The following is a 21,076-nucleotide window of genomic DNA, read 5'->3' on the forward strand; positions in this document are numbered from 1 at the left end:
GGACGGGGGTGTCTGGTGTGCTGCTGTCTATGGGGTCACACACAGTTGGACACGACTGAAGTGACTTAGCATAGCATAGCATATATCATACAGCAATGTTAACTGTAGTCACCATGTTATACATTACATCCTTAGTAATAACTTATAACTGGAAGTTTGTACCTCTTTTTTTTTTCTCTTTTTTAACATATAATCGTATTTATGTATTTTTGGGGTGTGCTGGGTCTTCGTGACCGCGAAGGCTTTTTCCTAGTTGTGATAAGCAGGGGCCACTCTCTAGTTGTGGTGTGCAGGCTTCTCATTGGGGAGGCTTCTCTCCTTGCAGACCATGGGCTCTAGGGTGCCCAGTCTCAACAGTTGTTTCGCACAGGCTTAGTTGCTCCGAGGCATGTGGGATTTTCCCGAATTAGGGACTGAGTTCCTGTCTCTTGCACTGACAGCTGGATTCTTTACCACTGAGCCACCAGGGAAGCCCCTAGAAGTTTGTACCTCTTGATCATCTTCCTCCAACTCAGCCTTCTCCCGCTCTCCACCTCTGGCAACCACAAGTCTGATCTCTTTTCCTATGAGTTTGCCTTTTAGATTTCACCTATAAGTGAGATTATACAGTATTTGTCTTTCTCTGGACAGATTAATGTTTATTAAGCTCTACCACATGCAGTATTAACATATTAATATATTATCTCACCTAATGCTCAGGACATACTAGAACTTATTAATATACCCATTTTGTAGATAGAAAACTGAGGTTAAGTGTTTTGAACAAAGTTATGCTTCAGCTATATAGGAAGAGCCAGAATAAGAATCCATTTCTTCTGATTCTCAACCCATTGCTTTTTCTTTTACAATATGATGTTTCCCCAAACGTGGTATAAGGACCCTGGGGCTCTCTTAGACTCTTTTAGGAAGTGTATGAGGATCTCCTCCATGTCTGTGTGAGACCAGATTTGACTTACTTTATTCAGTTAGAGCCACTTATTGTAACAGAAAGCAGATATGAGAATCCAGCTGTCTTCTATTAAGTCAGATACCAAGGAGATTCGCAAAAATGTAAAACAATATCACTCTTCTCATACATTCTTTTTGATTTGGAAAATACAGTTTTTTAATTAAAATGTATTATTTAATGTTAACACGCAATGGACTTATTTTTTTAATGAATTAATATTTAAAATTTTTTCAGTTTTTATTTATTTACTTACTTTTAATTTTTAAAAAACTTTTTATTTGTACTGAGGTATAGCCAATTAACAAACAATGCTGTGATACTTCCAAGTGAACAGTGAAGGGACTCAGCCATATATACATGTATCCACTCTCCCCTGAACTCCCCTCCCATCCAGGCTGCCACATAACAATGAGCAGAGTTCCATGTGCTATACAGTAGGTCCTTGTTGGTCATCATTTTAAATATAGCAGTGTGTACACGTTCATCCCAACTCCCTAACTATCCCTGCCCCTCATCCTCTCCCCCACCCCAACCCCTGCAACCATAAGCTCCTTCTGGAAGTCTGGAAGTCTGTTTCTGTTTTATAAGCAAATTCATTTGTGTAATTTCTTTTTAGATTCCACATGTAAGGGATGTCATAGGATAGTCTCCTTCCCTCTCTGGCTTACTTCACTCAGAATGATGCTCTCTAGGTCCACTGTTGCTGCAAATGGCATTATTTCATTCTTTTTAATGGCTGAGTAATAATTTCATTTATTTCATTCTTCTTAATGGCTGAGTAATATTTCCATTTAATATTACTGGATATTGGAAAGTACCACATCTTCTTTATCCATTACTCTATTGATGGGCATTTAGGTTGCTTCCATGTCTTGCCTATCGTAAACAATACTGTAATGAACACTGGGGTGCATGTTTTCTCAGTTTTTGAAACTTTTTTTGATCAGGAAAATATTCAGCTTCTTAAATATTGTGAATGTCTGGACTGTCAGATACATCATCTCAACATGTAAATGTCAAACCACATTTCAAAGCCAAATGTAATTTACCTGGATTTTTTTCTTTGCTTTTCTCTAACAAGGACAACTAAAACCATTCTATATTGTATTCATCTCTTCACTCTTTAAAATAGTGTTAAAAATAGTGTTCAAGTAAACTTCCAGCAATTATCTTCAACTTTTTCTGAATAAAAAGTTCCCATTCTTAAGGCCTGGGCTTCCCTGGTGGTCCAGTGGCTAAGACTCACACTCTCAATGCAGCGGGCAAGGGTTTGATCTCTAGTCAGGGAACTAGATCGCACATGCCACAGCTAAGACCCAGTGCAGCCAAATAAATAAATATATATTTTTAAAAAGACAGGCTTTTAATTCATTTACTTGATATTACTCACTGGCATTTTATCTGTAGTAGGAGGACGAAAATAAAATTTCAAAGAATATTAGAAAACCATTTAAGCCTTCCTCTTTGCTGCCTCCTTACGTGTGACATGTTCATAAAGCTCTTTTGGAAAGACAAATATCATATGATATCAGTTTATGTGGAATCTAAAAAAAAGATACAGATGAACTTACTTACAAAACAGAAATAGACCTACAGACATAGAAAATAAACTTATGGTGGGGAAGGGGGTTGGGGATAAATTAGGACTTTGGGATTAACATATATACACTACCATATATAAAACAGATAACAAGAACCTACTGTATAGTACAGAGAACTGTTTTATAATATTACAAAATATTAGTATTTTGTAATAATCTATAAGGAAAAAGACTCTGAAAAAGAATGTGTGTGTACATATATATACAATATATGAATGTATATATACATTCTTTTTATATATATATTCATATATTATATGAGTATATATATATATTCATATATTATATATATATATGAATCACTGTGGTGTATCCCTGAAACTAATACAACATATACTTCAATAAAAAAAATTTTTATAGAGCACTTTCAGTTCTATGGTTGCCACTAGGGATTGAGTTCTGCTTTTATAAAACCGAGATCTAATCAAGATCATATTTAAATATCAAAGCAGTTGTGACTAACTAGAGCTCAGATACTGCCTAACTCCATCTCGGCAAAGAATTATATTGAAAAAACCTCTGTGTTTAGTAAAACTGAATAATTTTTTTCCCTGATATCCTTCAGGAAAAGACTGATGATAGTCTCTCAGTTTTAATTTTTAATATCATAAATATCTATACATAAGGCTTAACATAAATAAAATCTCTTTTGGTGTCCTTAAAAATCATTGAGAGTAAAGGAGTCCACAAAGACTGAGGACACATGCTTTACAACCAGCGGCCCTCTGATGTTGTAGATAAGATTAAACATGCTGCCCAATAGGGTGATGAAATTCAAGGTCTGGACGACAGGCACCTTAAAGAAGTGGATGTAAAATGACACGGAGACCTTTTCTAGTTGGAATGATAATGGGGAAACAGAACTAGAGGTGGGCCTCCAAAATGATAGGATTTTTCCAGCAGAGGATAGAACCAGCCAGGTAGGTAGAACCATAGCAAGCACAGAAAAGCATGAAAGGGTGAGTAAGCCCACTGGGGAGGTGACTTAGGGTGAGCAGAAAATGTGTGTGGTGGGAAAAGTTTGCAAAGTCGAGCTGCATCGTGAGGGCTTGAATCCCCAGCACAGCCATGTGTGCTATGTTTGGTACACAGTAGGGTGACCTGATATAGTTTCAACAGAGAAATGACAACATGAAGTGCAAATCACAAACTACCTGTGAATAGCAAATCAGAATCATAAACATTAACTTGGCAGTGTTGTGTAAGAGGAGGAAGAGTTAGAACAATTTGCAGGGACACAGAATGAGGACCTGAGTCGGGGCGGGAGGCAGGGGCAGGGGAAGGGTGTCTGTTAGGCATGTCGACAGGTCTCACAAGGTGGCAGGATTCTGGGGAGATCTTCTGGTTCAGGGCCTGGCTCCAGCTGGGTGGTCTGGAGTCTCTGGAGAGCCCTGATCTTGTTCTTTGGATAACCCTCTTCTAAACTCTGGGTTAATTATTTACGTTTGCTTTACATTCTCTCTTCAACAGGCATAGTACGTTTAGGTTTCTCTACATTTCACTTGTACTTTTCTGAGACCAGGCCTTAGCCACTTTGTGGCTGGACCTTGGCCACTTGAATATAAAAGATTCTTTAGGGTAAATTCTTTTTACAGGTTCGTAGGACCTGTTCTGTTAATATAGGATGTGCCTTAAAAATCTTTGTTGAGTAATTTGCATGTAAAATCGGAGAAGGCAATGGCACCCCACTCCAGTACTCTTGCCTGGAAAATCCCATGGACGGAGGAACCTGGTGGGCTGCAGTCCATGGGGTCTCTAAGAGTCGGACACAACTGAGGGACTTCACTTTCACTAACCTCATTTCTGATAAGTTGACTCCTTGGTTCTTGATCAGATGGAAGAGAGACAAGAGAGACAGAGGTGTGGGAGAATGAAGGAGAGACTGTAAAGGCAAATCTTTTCCGAAAAGTGTGAGGGGGAGGTGCAAAGAAGGTCCAAGATGCTAACCCTCAGCTCTCACTCAGCTCCTCTGCTTGCCCTCCCCTCTCACCTCCACAACAGAGAAGTTCTGCCTACTAACCTCCAGTCACTGTGAAGAAGGAAAGGGCCAAGACAAACCATAGAGGGCTCCCTTCAGGAGCACTGAACACTCTTTGTGCCCCTTTCCGGCTTTGTGTCCCTTCAAACCATGCAACTGTTTTGAAAGACTTTTTCTGCCAAATTACCTTCGTAAGTTCAGGAATTAATTTACTTTTTCATGAAATAGCTAGAATTAATATACCAATTTACTATAATACCAAAAAAAGCAAAGGCGCTTGAGCAAGATATATATACAATGATATCCAGTGAAACATTTTTGTAATAGAGCAAACTGGGAACAATCTAAATATCCATCATGAAGGGAAGTTAAATTATGATACAGCCATACTTTAACAGTAATATGAGCTGATAATTCTGTATGTTTGTTTGCATATTTTTAGAAAAAGTCTGGTGCTGTATGCACCAAATTGGTTGCTCTAAGGAGGTGGATAGGCGTAATGGGGTGTGTGTGTGTGTTAGGAGGGGTGTGGTTCAGTCTTTTACGCTGTACACTTCTTTTATTTGTTTGGCTGTGTCGGGTCTTAGTTGCAGCACACGAGATCCTTGAGGGCTCAACAGTTATAGTGCACAGGTTTAGCTAAACCAGAGTAGGACACGACTGAAGCGACTTAGCAGCAGCAGCAGCAGCTCTGGGGCATGTGGGAATCTTGATTTCCAGACCAGAGATCAAACCCACAGCTCTCTGTTGCAAGGCAGATTCTTGACCACTGAACCACCAGGGAAGTCCCTGTATACTTTTGTTTTGAATTTTTTAAAAAATTTTTTCAAAGCACAGTATTTTTGTTTTTCAGCCTATGAAGATTTTTTGTAAGTAGCTTACGCACCCCTGTTGCAGGCAAATGTTCAATTTTCATCAGGCTTTTAGAAACAGAAGAAACACCTGACTGTCCATCCCCATGCCATTTAGGGAGCTTAGGCTGGAAACGACTGCCTTAGAAGCCAGTTTGCTTTCCCAGGCGGTTGGGTATCTAAACATTTCTCCAACACCAGCTTTCCAGAGTTTTGATTGAAGCCATGGGACATGTTTCTAGAATTTTATTCACTTAAGATGACAAACAAGGCTTTCTTTGGTACGTGATTTGCTCATTCCTAACTCCATGCCTTCACATACTACTCCTTCCCTTTTCTTCATCTTTGTCAGTTTTTCCAAAATTCTATCCCAAACTTGCCTGTATAAATCCAAATCAAATCTGCCTTTCCCTACCATGGCTCTACCTTATGATTCCTGCTTCAATTCTCTTGGTTTTTAGTGACATTTATTTGCACTTTCTGTTACTTGATATCCTTAGGTGTTTTTTGTGTGTCTACTATTGTCTATAGGTTATGAATATTGAGGACAGGGTCCATTTCTTTTTTCATTATTATCTTTATTATTTCAAATACCTAAATCTAGTATGGTTCAAGATGAACACCTAATTAAATGAGGAAATGCTGAATGCCATAGTAAATTATCATGAAGAACTGTTTTGAGATTATTGATATTCATTTCCAGATGCTAGCTACAAAAGGAAAATGTGCTTTTATCTATGAGATCCAGCAGTTGCCACCTTAACCAAGAATCAAACTCAGCATAAGTAATAGTGAGATATTCTGACCTGATGTGGCTCTAGGGTGATGTAATGTGAAGTACATAATATCATCTATTAAGTATTCTTTGCAAGAATGTTTAAAGTGAATCTAATAAAGCCTGAAGACCTACTTCCAGTTTACAGGAAATGTAGGCTTATAGCACTATGTCCAATAGAATTTTCTGCAATGATGTAAATGTTATCTGTCTGCACTAATACAGTAACCACCAACCTACTAAAAGTTTCATTTTATTTCATTTTAATTAAATTTAAATAGCTACTTATGGCTAGTGGCTACTATATTGGACAGGAAAGGAACAACTTTGCCACCACAGGAAATAGACAATGGGACATTCTATAAGGTAACTGGCTTGGATTTTTCAGAAAGTTAATTTTATTTAAAAAAAAAAAGTGGGAGGAATGATCTATTTAAAAAAAATTTAAAGAAACCTAACATTGTACAGGAGACAGGGATCAAGACCATCCCCAAGAAAAAGAAATGCAAAAAAGCAAAATGGCTGTCTGAGGAGGACTTACAAATAGCTGTGAAAAGAAGAGAAGTGAAAAGCAAAGGAGAAAAGGAAAGATATACCCATTTGAGTGCAGAGTTTCAAAGAATAGCAAGGAGAGATAAGAAAAGCCTTCCTCAGTGATCAAAGCAAAGAAATAGAGGAAAACAATAGAATGGGAAAGACTAGAGATCTCGTCAAGAAAATTAGAGATACCAAGGGAACATTTCATGCAAAAATGAGCTCAATAAAGGACAGAAATGGTATGGACCTGACAGAAGCAGAAGATATTAAGAAGAGGTGGCAAGAATACACAGAAGAACTGTACAAAAAAGATCTTCATGACCCAGATAATCACGATGGTGTGATCACTCACCTAGAGCCAGACATCCTGGAATGTGAAGTCAAGTGGGCCTTAGAAAGCATCACTACGAACAAAGCTAGTGGAGGTGATGGAATTCCAGTTGAGCTATTCAAATCCTGAAAGATGGTGCTGTGAAAGTGCTGCACTCAATATGCCAACAAATTTGGACAACTCAGCAGTGGCCACAGGACTGGAAAAGGTCAGTTTTCATTCCAGTCCCAAAGAAAGGCAATGCCAAAGAATGCTCAAACTACCGCACAATTGCACTCATCTCACACGCTAGTTAAGTAATGCTCAAAATTCTCCAAGCCAGGCTTCAGCAATACTTGAACCGTGAACTTCAGATGTTCAAGCTGGTTTTAGAAAAGGCAGAGGAACCAGAGATCAAATTGCCAACATCCGCTGGATCATGGAAAAAGCAAGAGAGTTCCAGAAAAACATCTATTTCTGCTTTATTGACTATGCCAAAGCCTTTGACTGTGTGGATCACAATAAACTGTGGAAAATTCTGAAAGAGATGTGAATACCAGACCACCTGACCTGCCTCCTGAGAAACCTATATGCGGGTCAAACAGTTAGAACTGGACATGGAACAACAAACTGGTTCCAAATAGGAAAAGGAGTACATCAAGACTGTATATTGTCACCCTGCGTATTTAACTTACATGCAAAGTGCGTCATGAGAAACGCTGGGCTGGAAGAAGCATAAGCTGGAATCAAGATTGCCAGGAGAAATATCAATAACCTCAGATATGCAGATGACACCACCCTTATAGCATAAAGTAAAGAACTAAAAAGCCTCTTGATGAAAGTGAAAGAAGAGAGTGAAAAAGTTGGCTTAAAGCTCAACATTCAGAAAACGAAGATCATGGCATCTGGTCCCATCACTTCATGGGAAATAGATGGGGAAACAGTGGAAACTGTGTCAGACTTTATTTTTTGGGGCTCCAAAATCACTGCAGATGGTGATTGCAACCATGAAATTAAAAGACGCTTACTTCTTGGAAGGAAAGTTATAACCAAGCTAGACAGCATATTAAAAAGCAGAAACATTACTTTGCCAACAAAGGTCCGTCTAGTCAAGGCTATGGTTTTTCCAGTGGTCATGTATGGATGTGAGAGTTGGACTATAAAGAAAGCTGAGCACAGAAGAATTGATGCTTTTGAACTGTGGTATTGGAGAAGACCCTTGAGAGTCCCTTGGACTGCAAGGAGATCCAACCGGTCCATCCTAAAGGAGATCAGTCCTGGGTGTTCATTGGAAGGACTGATGTTGAAGCTGAAACTCCAATACTTTGGCCACCTGATGAGAAGAGCTGACTCATTTGAAAAGACCCTGATGCTGGGAAAGATTGAAGGCAGGAGGAGAAGGGGCCGACAGAGGATGAGATGGTTGGATGGCATCACTGACTCAATGGACATGAGTTTGGATAGGCTCAGGGAGTTGGTGATGGACAGTGAGGCCTGGCGTGCTGCAGTTCATGGGGTCTCAAAGAGTTGGACATGACTGAGCACCTGAACTGAACTGAATATCCAAATGTTATGTATGAATCTTTATTAGAACCTAGACCAAGAAAAAAAACTAGAGAAATCTGAATATGACCTGAATAATAACTATTATGAAATTATTGATTTTTTTCCCTAGTTTTTGGCTGCAGTGCTCAAGATCTTAATTCCCAAACTAGGGATTGAACCCAAGACCCTGTAGTGCAAGTGCAGCGTCTCAACCACTGGACCACCATTTTATTAGTTATACAGGGAGTCCCCTTATTTTTAGGAGTTGGCTCCTTAAGTGTTTACAGAATGAAATGTCAGGACGTCTTCAACTTATTATAAAATGGTTCAGGAAAAAAAAAGTCTACATAACTCTATAAAGAGAGAGTGGGCTTCCCTGATGGCTCAGTTGATAAAGAATCCTGCTTGAAATGCAGTTGACCCAGGTTCAATCCCTGGGTGGGGAAGATCCCCTGGAGAAGGAACCCACAACCTACTCCAGCACTCTTGCCTGGAGAATCCCATGGACAGAGGAGCCTGGTGGGCTACAATCCATGGGGTTGCAAAAAGTCTGACACAACTTAGAAACTAAACCACCATAAAAAGAGAGGAGGGAGGAGACAAAAGAGGGAGAGAGAGAAAGAAAAGCAAAACGTTAGTCACTGTTGAATATAGGTTAAGAGTATCCTGGTGCCATGAAAAGATGCTCAATATTGCTAATTATTAGAGAAATACAAACCACAACTACAATGAGGTATCATCTCACATGGTCAGAATGGCCACTATCAAAAAATCTACGAACAATAAATGCTGGAGAGGGTGTGGAGAAAAGGGAAGCTTCTTGTGCTATTGGTAGGAACGTAGATTGATACCAGCCACTGTGGAGACAAGCATGGAGATTCCTTTAAAAACTAAGAGAGTTACCATATGATCCATCAATCCCATTCCTGTGCATATATCTGGAAAAGATGAAAACTCTAATTAAAAAAGATACATGTGGGACTTCCCTGGTGGTCCAGTGGCTAAGACTCCACACTCCCAATGCAGGGGGCCTGGGTTCAATCCCTGGTCAGGGAACTAGACCCCATGTACCGCAACTAAGAATTCGAGGGCCGCAACTAAGATCCAGTGCAGTCAAATAAATTAAAAAAAAGAAAAGATACATGTACCCCAATGTTCATAGGAACTCTGTTTACAGTAGCTAACATGTAGAAGCAAAGTAAATGTCTATCGACAGATGAATAAAGATGTGACATATATATATACATATAAATATTTCTCAGCCATAAAAAAATGAATGAAAAATGACATTTGTCACAACGTGGATGGACCTAGAGATTATCATGCTAAGTGAAGTAAGTTGGAATGAGAAAGACAAATATCATGATATCACTTATTTGTGAAATCTAAAACAGTGATCCAAATGAACTTATTTACAAAACAGAGAGACTCAAAGATGTAGAAAACAGTCATATGGTTATCAAAGGGAAAGGGCGGCAGGGATAAATTAGGAGTTTGGGATTAACAGATATGTGTAAAATAGATAAAAAACAAGGACCAACTGTATAGAACAGGAAGGCTGAATCACTTTTTCCTGTACACTTGAAACTAACACAACATTGTAAATCAACTATAACTTAAAAACTGAAGACAGAAACTTCCTTGGTGGTCCAGGTAAGACCCTGTGTTTCCAATGGAGGGGGCACAGGTTCGAACTAAGATCCCACATGCCACGTGGAGCAACCAAAAAATAAAAAAACATTTTAAAAGTTTAAAAAATTGAAGAAGAAAGAGTATCCTGGTGCTTACCATAATATTCTTTCAACTTTTCTGTAGGTTTGAAAACATTTCCCTGAAACAGGTTAAAAATTATACATATAACTAAGCAATGTGGACTGTTTGAGAGTTTTTACATTAATCGATACTGGGCTGACCTCACAGGCCTGCAAGCCTCATAGTAGCCCAGCCTTGAAACCAAAGAAAGAGCCCAGAGACAGTGACAGAGACATCAATGGCTTCTTGGACAGGGAATTTTACATATCCACAGCCAAGGGTGGCAGAGAAACACCCCCACCCCTGCAATGGCAGAGGGCAGCCTGGACATAACAGCAGTCCTCACTACTTGGGGGAGGAGGAGGTTACCATTTATAGGGGGAATTAAGTCAGGCTGGATCATCAGTTACCAGGGAAACCAGTAGCTGGGCCACATCCCTCCCAGCCCCTCAGGTTAACAACCTAGAAAGGCAGATGTTTTTCTTTAATAAGCTAGCAGGCGGAGCCCTTCTGATCTAAGGGGTAAGCAGGTTCATATGAGTCGGGTGCCGGTGAAGCAGGGACTGGTCAAGCAGGGGAGGTACAGAAAGCAAGAGAACAGCTATCTTGAATGGCCTGATCATACAACATAATTGCTTGTTCATTTTGTGTGGGCCAGCACTTACAGATAAATGGAAGTAAGCACAATGTACAGAAAAATTTAAAGCTCAGTCAAAGACCTTAATTTTACTATGATCAATCCAAAACCATCATTATACGATCTTAGCAAAAGAGCATCTTGAGACAGTCTCCCTGGAAAGTGGTTTGAGAAGCTGAGTAGGGCCTTCTAAATGAGGGTGGTCTTGGGCTTCTGCTTGTAGCAACCCCCAACCTCAGCATTTTTTTAAAGCTGACATTTTTTTCCTGTTCAGATTGTTTTTGAAGTGGGTTCCCCCACCAGGGATTGAACCCACGCCCCTTAGAGTGGGAGCATGGAGTCTTAACCACTGGACCACCAGGGAAGTCCCCTGTAGTCCCCACCAGTCAGGGCCCTGCCTTTTTCTAAGCTAAACAGACCAGGGAACTTGGTTCCTCAGGGTAATCTTCACCCACCCTCTGTTCTGAGAGAAAGAAGTCACCCTCAAACCACATCAGAGGGAAGCGAGAACACAAATGCCTTGTGTCCCTTCCTGTAACCTAGCTGGGTGCCCAGCAGCTTTATCATACCTGCCCCACTTACAGCCATAGTGACAGAATAGTTTCCTATCCATCTGAGCGTCTACTACTAGTCTGGAGACGAATTCTTCAAGAGCAAGCCCAGTTTTAGTCCACTTCTGCTAAGAATGAAGCCTCTAAAACCCCACATGCCAGGCTGGCCCTTTTACCCTTCACCCTTCCAGTAAGCATTAGGGAGCCATCTCTGCATGCACTCAAGTCTCCCTCCTTATCCATATAGACTTTGATGTTCTTTTTCTATCTTTGTCCAAACAAAAATGACTAAAGTCCTAAGGTACAACATCACCACTTTATTTAGGAGATAATCAAATAGGATACAGGGCTGACACAAATCACTGTACATAAAATGATACAAATCTGTTACATTTTCTAGAAGAGACTCAGTCCTTATAAACAAGGAAGAAAAACCAGAAGAGTGCCTAAAGGACTATAGTGTTTTGGACAAGGGTCCACACACGCCCTTGAGTGAAGGTGGCCTCTGGTGGAGGTGGTCCTTTCAGTAGGAAGACAAGCAGATGGTTCCTCTGCAGAAGCCAAGCCTCCTGGCCCCACCCACCCTCACCGGCATGCCTTGTTGAACTCCTGGAGGGTCCAGCGTTTGTTCTCAGCCGCCTGCTTGAGTTGGGTGTACTCTTTCACCAGTTTGTCAAACTCCTCCCCAAGGACCTCATAGGTGTTCAGGACCTGTCGGGACTTCTCCATGTCCTGCTCTTGTAGGCGAATGGCCCCCTCCAAACGGTCCCTAAGAACCCAGGCACAAGAGATACAATATAAGGATCTGGCTCCTCAGAAAATACACAAAAATGGGAAGGCACAAAAATGAATGAGTCTGGAGGGTGTGGGGTGTGTGGAAGAGCTGTATCAGGCTTTTGGGAGTTCTCACCTAATGAGACGATGAACTTCCACTTTCTCAGCGGTGTAAGTGTCAGACAAAATCTTTAGCTCTTCCATCCTGACCAGGGGAGGAAAGAAATGTCAAGCTGAGGATCCTAGACAGCAGCAGACTTAGGAATGGGACACAGGACCTGCCCATGGTCAACGTATGGGTTGAGCAGTGACAAGCAGTCATTCCAAATTCCTGAGCAATTTAGCTCACAGCAAAGCACCTATTTCAGAAGGCTTTAAAATGAAAGACCCAAGAATGCTGACAGCTTTAGATTAATCCAAAGGCTAACAGGGCTATGTGACATTTACTGCATACCCACAGGGTGTCAGGCACGGCAGGGAGGAAAGCGATGAGGGAGAGGGTTGGAGGGGTGGGGTGTGAGACGGAGTCTCTCAGATCCACAGGGGTCACAGCTCACCGCAGCTTAAGGATCATGGCGCTGCACTTGATCTCCAGGTACTGGGCATTGATGCGGTCCAGCTCAGACTGAGTCTTCAGCCGGTGCTCCTGAAGAAGCCTCTGCAGCAAGGCCAGGCAGCGGAGTAGCACCTGAGCCCCCAGGAGGCAGGAGGAAGAGGGCAGCCACAAAAGACAGCAGAAAAGAAGGCAGATCAGAAATCCCTGGCTTAGGAATTCCCTGATGGTCCAGTGATTAAGACTCTGTGCTCCTACTGCAGAGGACACGGGTTCAATGCCTGGTTGAGGAAGATCCATATGCCACTCGGCATGACCAAAAAAAATCCCTGGCTTCCCTAGAGGGGCCCCTGGGGTCAGGGTAGAAGAGAAGGGAGGCTGCCCCACTGCCCTGCCAGACCTGGGAGTAGGTGGCACTCTTCTTCTCCAGCAGCACCATCTGCTCCTCCTGCTGGCTCTTGGCAGCCTGGCACTGCTGCTTCTCACCTGCCAGAACCTCGGCGAGGTTCCACACCTTTGCTGCTTTCAGGGTTTCACTGTCCAAATCTGGGCAAAGAAACAGAATGCTGGATGGGAAAACCCTAACTGCTCCTGCCTTTTGAAAGCCATGTCTCAGTGCCCCTCTCCTACATCCAGCCCTACAGATTCTGTCTTCCTTACAGGTTTTCTTCTGATGGCCTGATAAAAACAGCCCAGTTCTCAAAATTAAGTTCTCTCCATCTGCCTGAAATGCAGGAGACTGGGGTTCAATCCTTGGGTCAGGAAGATCCCCTGGAGAAGGGTATTCTTGCCTGAAGAACTCAATGGACAGAGGAGCCTGGCGGTCACAAAGAGCCGCAAACAACTGAGTGACTTCACTTTCACTCTCACTCTGAATTCCAGATGTGGCCCTTGATTCTTTTTTTTTTTTTTAAACCCTTGATTCTTAAATCACAGAAATAAAGACAAAACAAGAGGCTTCCCTGGTGGCTCAGTGGTAAAGAATCTGTCTGCCAATGCAGGAGATGTGGGTTCCATCCCTGGGTGGGGAAGGTCCCCTGGAGAAGGAAATGGCAACCCACTCCAGTATCCTTGCCTGAGAAGTGGACAGAAGTGGACAGAGGAGAAGTGGACAGGTAGGCAACAGTCCTTGGGGTTGCAAAGAGTCAGACACGACTTAGCAACTTAACAACAAAGACAAGGTGGACACCTATTAGCCTGAACCTTCCTCCCTATTTCATTCTGATTCTCTTAAGAAGAACTCATCCTTCCGTGTGGCAAGAGGACACTGCCACTCAGCACTGGCCAAACGAAGGGAATCCACACAAAATTCCTCACTCTTATTCTACCAGCAAGGGAACAAAAAAGTAAGCATTTCCAATGCTTCCCAGCTTCTGTCCCAAATCTAAAACTCAACACATTATTCTCAAAAGAGCAGCCCAGGAACCCTGAAGGCCAGCCGTGAACAGGACACAGCCAGCACGCACCTGAACTGGGATTGTGGTAGCAGAGCACAGTGAAGCATTTCTTCTTGAGTTGCTCCTCCACTTCCAGTGGGAGCCGGGCTCTCATATATACAAAATCCTGCAGCCACAGAAGAGAAGGGGGAGATGCAGACAGACAGCCGGAACTTGGAAGATCCAGTCAATGAATACGTGATGATAACAATCTCAGTGATAACCAAAGAAAATGCATCGAGGGACTTCCCTGGTGGTCCAGTGGCTAAGACTCCGTGCTCCCAGTGCCGGGGGTCTGGGTTCAATCCCTGGTCAGGGAACTAGATCCCACATGCTGCAACTAAAGATCTTGCATGCCTCAACTAAGAATGGGCACAGTCAAATAAATAAATAAAATTTAAAAAAAAAAAGAAAGAAAGAAAGAAAATGCATCGAGAGTCATCAGGGAGATTTAATTTCAAGTCACCAGGGAGATTAATGTTAGCAAAGACTACAGTGGCTGTCAAGATCCCATGCTGATGAAAATGTGGGGACCTAGGGCACTGGAAGCGCCTCTCTGCAGTTTGCCAATATGTACCAGTGTGTTCTATGTGTGTGGCCTGTGACCCGGCGATCCCACTTTAAGGACTAACACTTGAGAAATAATCATACAAAGACACATATGAACTAGTACATTCCTATCATAGTGTTTCTACTAGCAAAAATGTGGAGACAACCTTAAATTAATATCCATCAATAAGGGTGAGCAAATTGTGCTACATATATACAATGAAATCCATCTGTGATTAAAACTGGTGATATACAATAAGGACACGAGCACTAACTATATGCCTGGATACTGTGCAGAGAGTGCTTTAGGAAGGGGAGAGGAATAAATTAGGATCTTGGGACTATCATATACATACTACTATATATAAAATACATTGCCAACAAGGACCTACATATGGCCCAAGGAACTCCAATATTTTATAATAACCCTTAAAGGAAAAGAATCTGAGAAAGAATTGATATATAAGGCTTAACTGAATCACTTTTCTGCACACCTGAAACTAACACATTATAAATCAACTATACTTCAATTAAAAAGAAAAAATAAGAGTGCCTTAGAGGATATCATCTTGTTTAGAGTAATTTGAAAAGTAATATATATTTGAAAATAACCATATACTTGAAAATAAGTCCAAAATATATTGAGTGAAAACAGATTATATTCTATATATGCACAGGAGGTATAATACCATTTATTCGGTTAGCCACAAAGTTTGTTCAGGTTTTTCCGCAACATCTCATGGAGAAACCCAAATGAACTTTTCGGCCAACCCAATATTTCAAGTTATATATACTAATACTGCATTTATTTCTAGACTTAGTATTTCAGCTCTTACTTTCTTCCTTGTAATGTTTTTCTTTCTTATTTACTTAAGTTCTACCACCATGAACAAGTGTCATTCTCACAGAAAGTTTAACCATGAAATGTTTCAATACATGGGAGAATTTAAGCCATTTCCCTTCTTTGCTCCCAACATCTGTCCCCCCAGCCTCTGACCTCTGAGGGTGGCATGAGCTCCAGAAGGTCCGCCTTCTCCAGCCCTAGCAGTGGGGGCACCTCCCTCTCCTGGCTGGGACCTAAGAGCCGTGTCAGCTCAGTCACGAGTAGCCGCTGTTCAAGGGTCTCGTGAAACTGGGAGAGAGAATAAAAAGCAAAAAAGAATTTACTATAAAACTTTCCCCATTCCACCTCCTCCACCCTCACGAGCAGTTCTTCACATATCTTCAAAGTCCTCAAACATGTCATCCCCTTTGGCAACTTTCTAGCTGCCAGTGCTTTCTCCTGTCAATCCTCCTTTTCAAAACCCTGACAACACATTCACCTCTTTCCCCAAGTCCCTGTCTTTCTTGATACCCGTTACTCAAAACTCCTATTTCCCCCATATCATAGAATCAAAGGAAGCCACAGCTGTCCCCGTCATTCCTACAGCTGCTCCCAGCGCTCACTTCCTGCTTCCTGCCTCACCTTTCTGTCCTCAGAAGTTAAATCTGCATCTTGTGTCTTCACATAGTAGTCCACAAGTAGCTCTTGAATGACTCTCTGTAAAATCTCAGACCTTAACCATGTTGTCTTATGCAGTCGAACGTCCTTCCACGCCTGGAAAACCGAAAAAATCCCAGGTGGGAGCCCCTCTCTCTCAGATGATTTTTTTCTTCCTCCCAGTCAGCCCTTCTCCCAGTGCCCTTACCTGAGCCTGCTCCTTTGCCAGCGTGAGGCTTAAACCACTCTCGTCCACGTGTTGTGAGAGACTCAGCAGTAGTTGGCTGAAGTGTGGGTTCTGTAACAGGTCCTCTTCACTCAGGTTACAAGGAGGAAGCTGTTTGCTGCACACTTAATGAGACGTCCCCCATAGGGGCCAAAAAGCAAAGATAGTAGTATGGATTCAATTTATATAATCGAGTATAAGATATGGGAAGGTAAGGGTCAGTAGCTCAGTCATGTCCATGTTCAGTGGACATACTCATGCTCAGTCATGAGGATTCTTTGCGACCTCATGGACTATAACCCGCCAGGCTCCTCTGTCCATGGAACTTCCCAAGCAAGAATACTGGAGTGGGCTGCCATTGCCTACTCCAGGGGGTTCTCCAAACCCAGAGTTCAAAGCAGCATCTCCCTAGGCTTCTGCATTGGCAGGCAGATTCTTTACCACTGAGCCACCTGGGAAGTCCCCATAATTGAGCATAACTCTCAGCTTAATATTCACTTCCAAAAAACCCTTAGGTTTTTGATAGGGAAGTTTTCTAAATCAAATGAAAAATTTTTTTTAAAAATAGGGAATTCACTGGCAGTCCAATGGTTAGAACTTCATCCTTTCACTGCCAAGGGCCTGGGGTTCAATCCCTGGTCAAGGAACTAAGATCCCTCAAGCCTTGTGGCACAAGTAAAAAATTTAAAAATCCACAAATAAACTAAAGGCAGTTCTCAAAGTAACAAGCATTTATATTATATACAAGGACGTTAACCAAGAATTAGAGAACAAGCCTTAAAAAAAGCTAAGAGCCTAGAAAATGGAAATACAGTTGGAAAATATTAGACAAAGAGAATCAAGAATAAGGGACTCTTTGGTAGGACTCATCACACTACCTAAAATGCCTCATTCACACATAATAACTAGAGTTTTGGGGGACGGAAAAAAAACAACACATGTACAGTTCCAACTTGGGATGTGATCTCTGGTTGCATAAGCAAGACTGAGAGAGGGTATATTCTTAAGAATAAATTAAAAAATTAACTAACTAAATTCTCCTTATTGTAAATAGACTGAGTACCCCATGTGGATGCAGAACAGTACACGCATGAGAAAAAGTGCAAGAAGCCAGGTTGTTGTTCAGCTGCTAAGTCATGTCTGACTCTTTATGACCCCATGGACTGCAACACGCCAGGCTCCTGTCCTCCACTATCTCCCAGAGTTTTCTCAAATTCATGTCTATTGAATCAGTGATGCTATCTAACCATCTCATTCTCTGCCACCCCCTTCTCCCTTTGCCTTCAATCTTTCCCAGCATCAGGGTCTTTGAGTCGGCTCTTCACATCAGATGGCCAAAGTATTGGAGCTTCAGCAACAGTCCTTCCCGTGAATATTCAGGGTTGATTTCCTTTAGGATTGACTGGTTTGATCTCCGTGCAGTCCAAAGGATTCTCAAGAGTCTTCTCTAGTACCACAATTTGAAAGCATCAATTCTTTGGCTCTCAGCCCTCTTTATGGTCCAACTCTCACATCTATACATGACTACTGGACAAACCAGTAGCTTGACTAATAGCTTTGACTAGATGGACCTTTGTCAGCAAAGTGATGTCTCTACTTTTTAATATGTTGTCTAAGTTTATCATAGCCAGATTCCATATGCTCAAGGGGCTTTTTTTTCCATCTGTTTTCCCACATGCTTTCTGCTGGGGTCTTCTATTTTACTTTCACATACCAAACACATTTTAATTCTCTGGACCATCATACCAAAGTCCTTTTAGAAAATTAAAAGTCTCTTTTTTTTCTCCCAAGGCATTAAAAAATCAATATGGAAATGGTTAAAATATAGAAGATTTACGTTTTCAAAGGACTCAAGATACAGAAAACATCTGCAATAGGCAAAGAATTCAAATATGGAAGGATTCTGAGATTTTAGAGGGTAAGATATGAGAAAATTCAAGATACAGCTTTCAAAAGTTCACTGGCCACCCATGTCATCAGGATATGCTTGCCAACACAGCATGGGAACATCTTGAAATTTCAGTCTATTGCACTAGCAGGTACTGAACAGGCATTTGTATAATCTGTCTTTCAATAAGAGAGTGTTTAAGAATCTTCAAGGATTCTAGTTTCCCTAGGAACTTATGCTTCTGTGAGAGAAACCGTACTGGTGAACATTATAAATCCTTTTTATTTTTTTGGCCACACCTCAAGACATCTTATTTCCCCAACCAGGGGTTGAACACAGGCCACAGCAGTGAAACTGCCAAGTCCTAACCACTGAACCACCAAGGAATTTCCCCTTTTTATTATAGAAGACAATACCCTAGATAACACCATTTTGGGACTTCCCTGGTGGTCCAATGGTTACCAATCTGCCTGCCAATGCAGTGGCCATGGGTTCAATCCCCGGTCTGGGAAGATTCCACATGCCACAGGGCAACTAAGCCATGGGCCACAGCTACTGAAGCCTGCGTGCCCTAGAGCCTGTGTTCTGCAGCAAGAGAGGCCACCGCAATGAGAAGTCCTTGCACCCCAACTAGAGAAAGACCACGTGCAGCAATGAGGATCCAGCACAGCCGAAATTAATTAGTTACTTAAAAAAAAAAAAGACCTCTCTGGATAATTCTTCAAACCTCTTGCAAATGACTGCCCTTACCTTGTTGTAGCATTTCCATCCCTTCTCCAGGCGAGCAGAAATCGCCGGATGCCATCTGCTTTTCTGGTGATTCTTATCTGTTCAACTGAGTAAAAGAAAGCAAAAAGATATATAAACTGGCTTGGCTGCCCCAGAGAGACAACTACCTTGGGTTCAAATTTCTGTTGTCTACAAGCTGGGGAGGAGGAACACCTCTAACAGGGAGGTACTATATCACACATCCTGGGTCCTGTCTGAAAAGAAGCCTCCTTGGGAAAGAAAACTTTCCAATTCACTAAACAGAAGGATGCCCCCCCCCACCCCCCTACTATTATGTCTAAGGTTAAAACTGAGCTGCTGCTTTCTAGCTATGAGTGAGCTGGGGAAGGGGAGGGGGGAGAAATCCGTCTGTTTTTTACTCCAAATAACTCAGCTATCAAATTCCACAAGAGTTACTTGTGCTTCTTTAACTTGTCCTTTCATCTGAGATCTGTTGGTAGCTTTTGATCATTAGCTCTAGAAACATCCTTAAGGAGTGACACATCATTCCACACTTGAACGAAAACAACTGGTTTTCACATAACAGCATTAGGAAAGAGCACCCAGAGGAAAGAGCAAGACAGGAAGACTGACAGGGAGGTCAGTGCCAGGAGAGGAACGCAAAGGTGTGTTCATGTGGCTGAGGCCTGGACACGTGAGCCCTCAGCCCTGAGTGTTTAGTCAGAACCCCGAGTACACTGAAAAGAATGCCAGCTACACAAAGAGGAGGTAAGGATGGGCACAGTTTAGACTCTAGAGCCAAAACTTTTCCCTTGACATTATTCCCGCCACCCCCCCCCCCGTTTTTCTTTTTTGCTCCAACCCCCCTCTCTGTAACGTATCAAACTCTTAAAAGAGCAGCTGAGCCTCCCAAAACAGAACAGACATAGGTTATTAGGATTTAACACTTCATGTTCACAGAACATTTGGTTTACTTCCTGGTTTTATGAGTAACATCAAAGTAACTACTCATTTGTTTTGTAACATGGTCTAGAGGGGGACGCAGCTGAGTCGGAATACTTAGACTTAATTTGCAGCTCAGCCTAGTTGCCTCTGTGTGAATTTAAGGGAAAAGCTTTTTTGTGCCAAACTTTTTCCCACCTGCAAAACTGAGATAACGACTCCTGCCTTGGATGAGACATTAAGAATTAATAACACAATCGACTTGTCAACAAAAGGCACTACTTAGTTAAGCTCAGTGTTTTAGCGATTCTGTTTATCAAGGATCTAAGCCTGCAAATAAATTCTTCAGGCGCAAACTTCGCTCACGGAAATGAGGACCAACCCAAATTTCAAAAAAGTCAGCTGTTCTTCCCTCCCTAGGGGAACTGCTCTCTTGGGGTATTTAGGGTGATTTTCTTTACCCTTTTAAAAGTCTTACAGGGCGTGAACGGTGGGGGCAATCAGGCTCGATTCTCCCCCCTTTGCACTCAGACGTGTTAAAACTCTCCTACAAGGACCCAAGCATTTAAATGTTCTGACTCAGGCGTCTTTTAAATTCTTAGAGCTGTCTTTACACGCTGCACTGAACGTTAAATTGATTTTACAGGTATTTTCACAAGATGTGACCCTTACAGGGCCCGAGATGAATCAAAATGCGAAGCGGGCTCTCCGGCGCCTACTTTCCTTCCGTCTGGGTAGCCAAGGATTCCCAAGGGCGAGGGCGGTCTCGGCGGCCGGAGACCGAGGACTGGCCGGCTTGACTTTCCCAGAGCTCCTTCTCCCCGCAGCGCCACCCGCTGACCCTCCGGAGCAAACCTGCACAGCAAGGGGCAGCTGAAGCTCCCGAGGCGGGGCCAAGGGGGCTGAGGCGGGCAGGTGGGCAGCCGGTGGCCGCAACACTGGACCGCCGCCCGCGCCCGGCCTCCGAAACCTCTCGATCCGGCCGGGCGCTGGGGCTGCGGGAAGCTAGGCCT

At 42.3% G+C, this 21,076-nt stretch overlaps 1 protein-coding gene across 5 annotated transcripts; it reads right to left on the reverse strand.

The window, feature by feature from the left end:
• Positions 1 to 11,783: 11,783 nt before the first annotated feature.
• Positions 11,784 to 21,076, reverse strand: HAUS4 (HAUS augmin like complex subunit 4). Of its 5 annotated transcripts, none has more exons than XM_086322367.1 (10): positions 20,919 to 21,076; positions 19,143 to 19,227; positions 16,487 to 16,629; positions 16,264 to 16,395; positions 15,796 to 15,930; positions 14,280 to 14,376; positions 13,214 to 13,359; positions 12,818 to 12,948; positions 12,397 to 12,465; positions 11,784 to 12,255 (listed from the first exon to the last, which is right to left on the reverse strand). In XM_086322367.1, the coding sequence occupies exons 2-10, from the start codon at positions 19,195 to 19,197 to the stop codon at positions 12,072 to 12,074; spliced, it is 1,092 nt and encodes a 363-aa protein (XP_086178493.1). In that variant the 5' UTR covers positions 19,198 to 19,227; positions 20,919 to 21,076; the 3' UTR covers positions 11,784 to 12,071. The 5 variants fall into 5 exon arrangements, with proteins under 5 accessions (XP_086178493.1, XP_086178492.1, XP_086178491.1 ...); XM_086322366.1 differs by having other exon boundaries at positions 20,783 to 21,076; XM_086322365.1 differs by having other exon boundaries at positions 20,736 to 21,076.

The sequence above is a fragment of the Bos grunniens genome, chromosome 10, assembly GCF_055505025.1.
Source record: "Bos grunniens cultivar Pamir isolate PY7600 chromosome 10, Bosgru_T2T1.0, whole genome shotgun sequence".
NCBI classification, from domain to species: Eukaryota; Metazoa; Chordata; class Mammalia; order Artiodactyla; family Bovidae; genus Bos; species Bos grunniens.

Coding starts and splice junctions, on each gene's coding strand:
- HAUS4 (XM_086322367.1), bottom strand. CDS start 19,197: ATGGCATCCGGCGATTTCTGCTCGCCTGGAGAAGGGATGGAAATGCTA. Junction 12,466..12,817: donor GCCATGATCCTTAAGCTGCG/GTGAGCTGTGAC, acceptor TCCCCTGGTCAG/GATGGAAGAGCTAAAGATTT. Junction 12,256..12,396: donor GAAGTTCATCGTCTCATTAG/GTGAGAACTCCC, acceptor CTGGGTTCTTAG/GGACCGTTTGGAGGGGGCCA.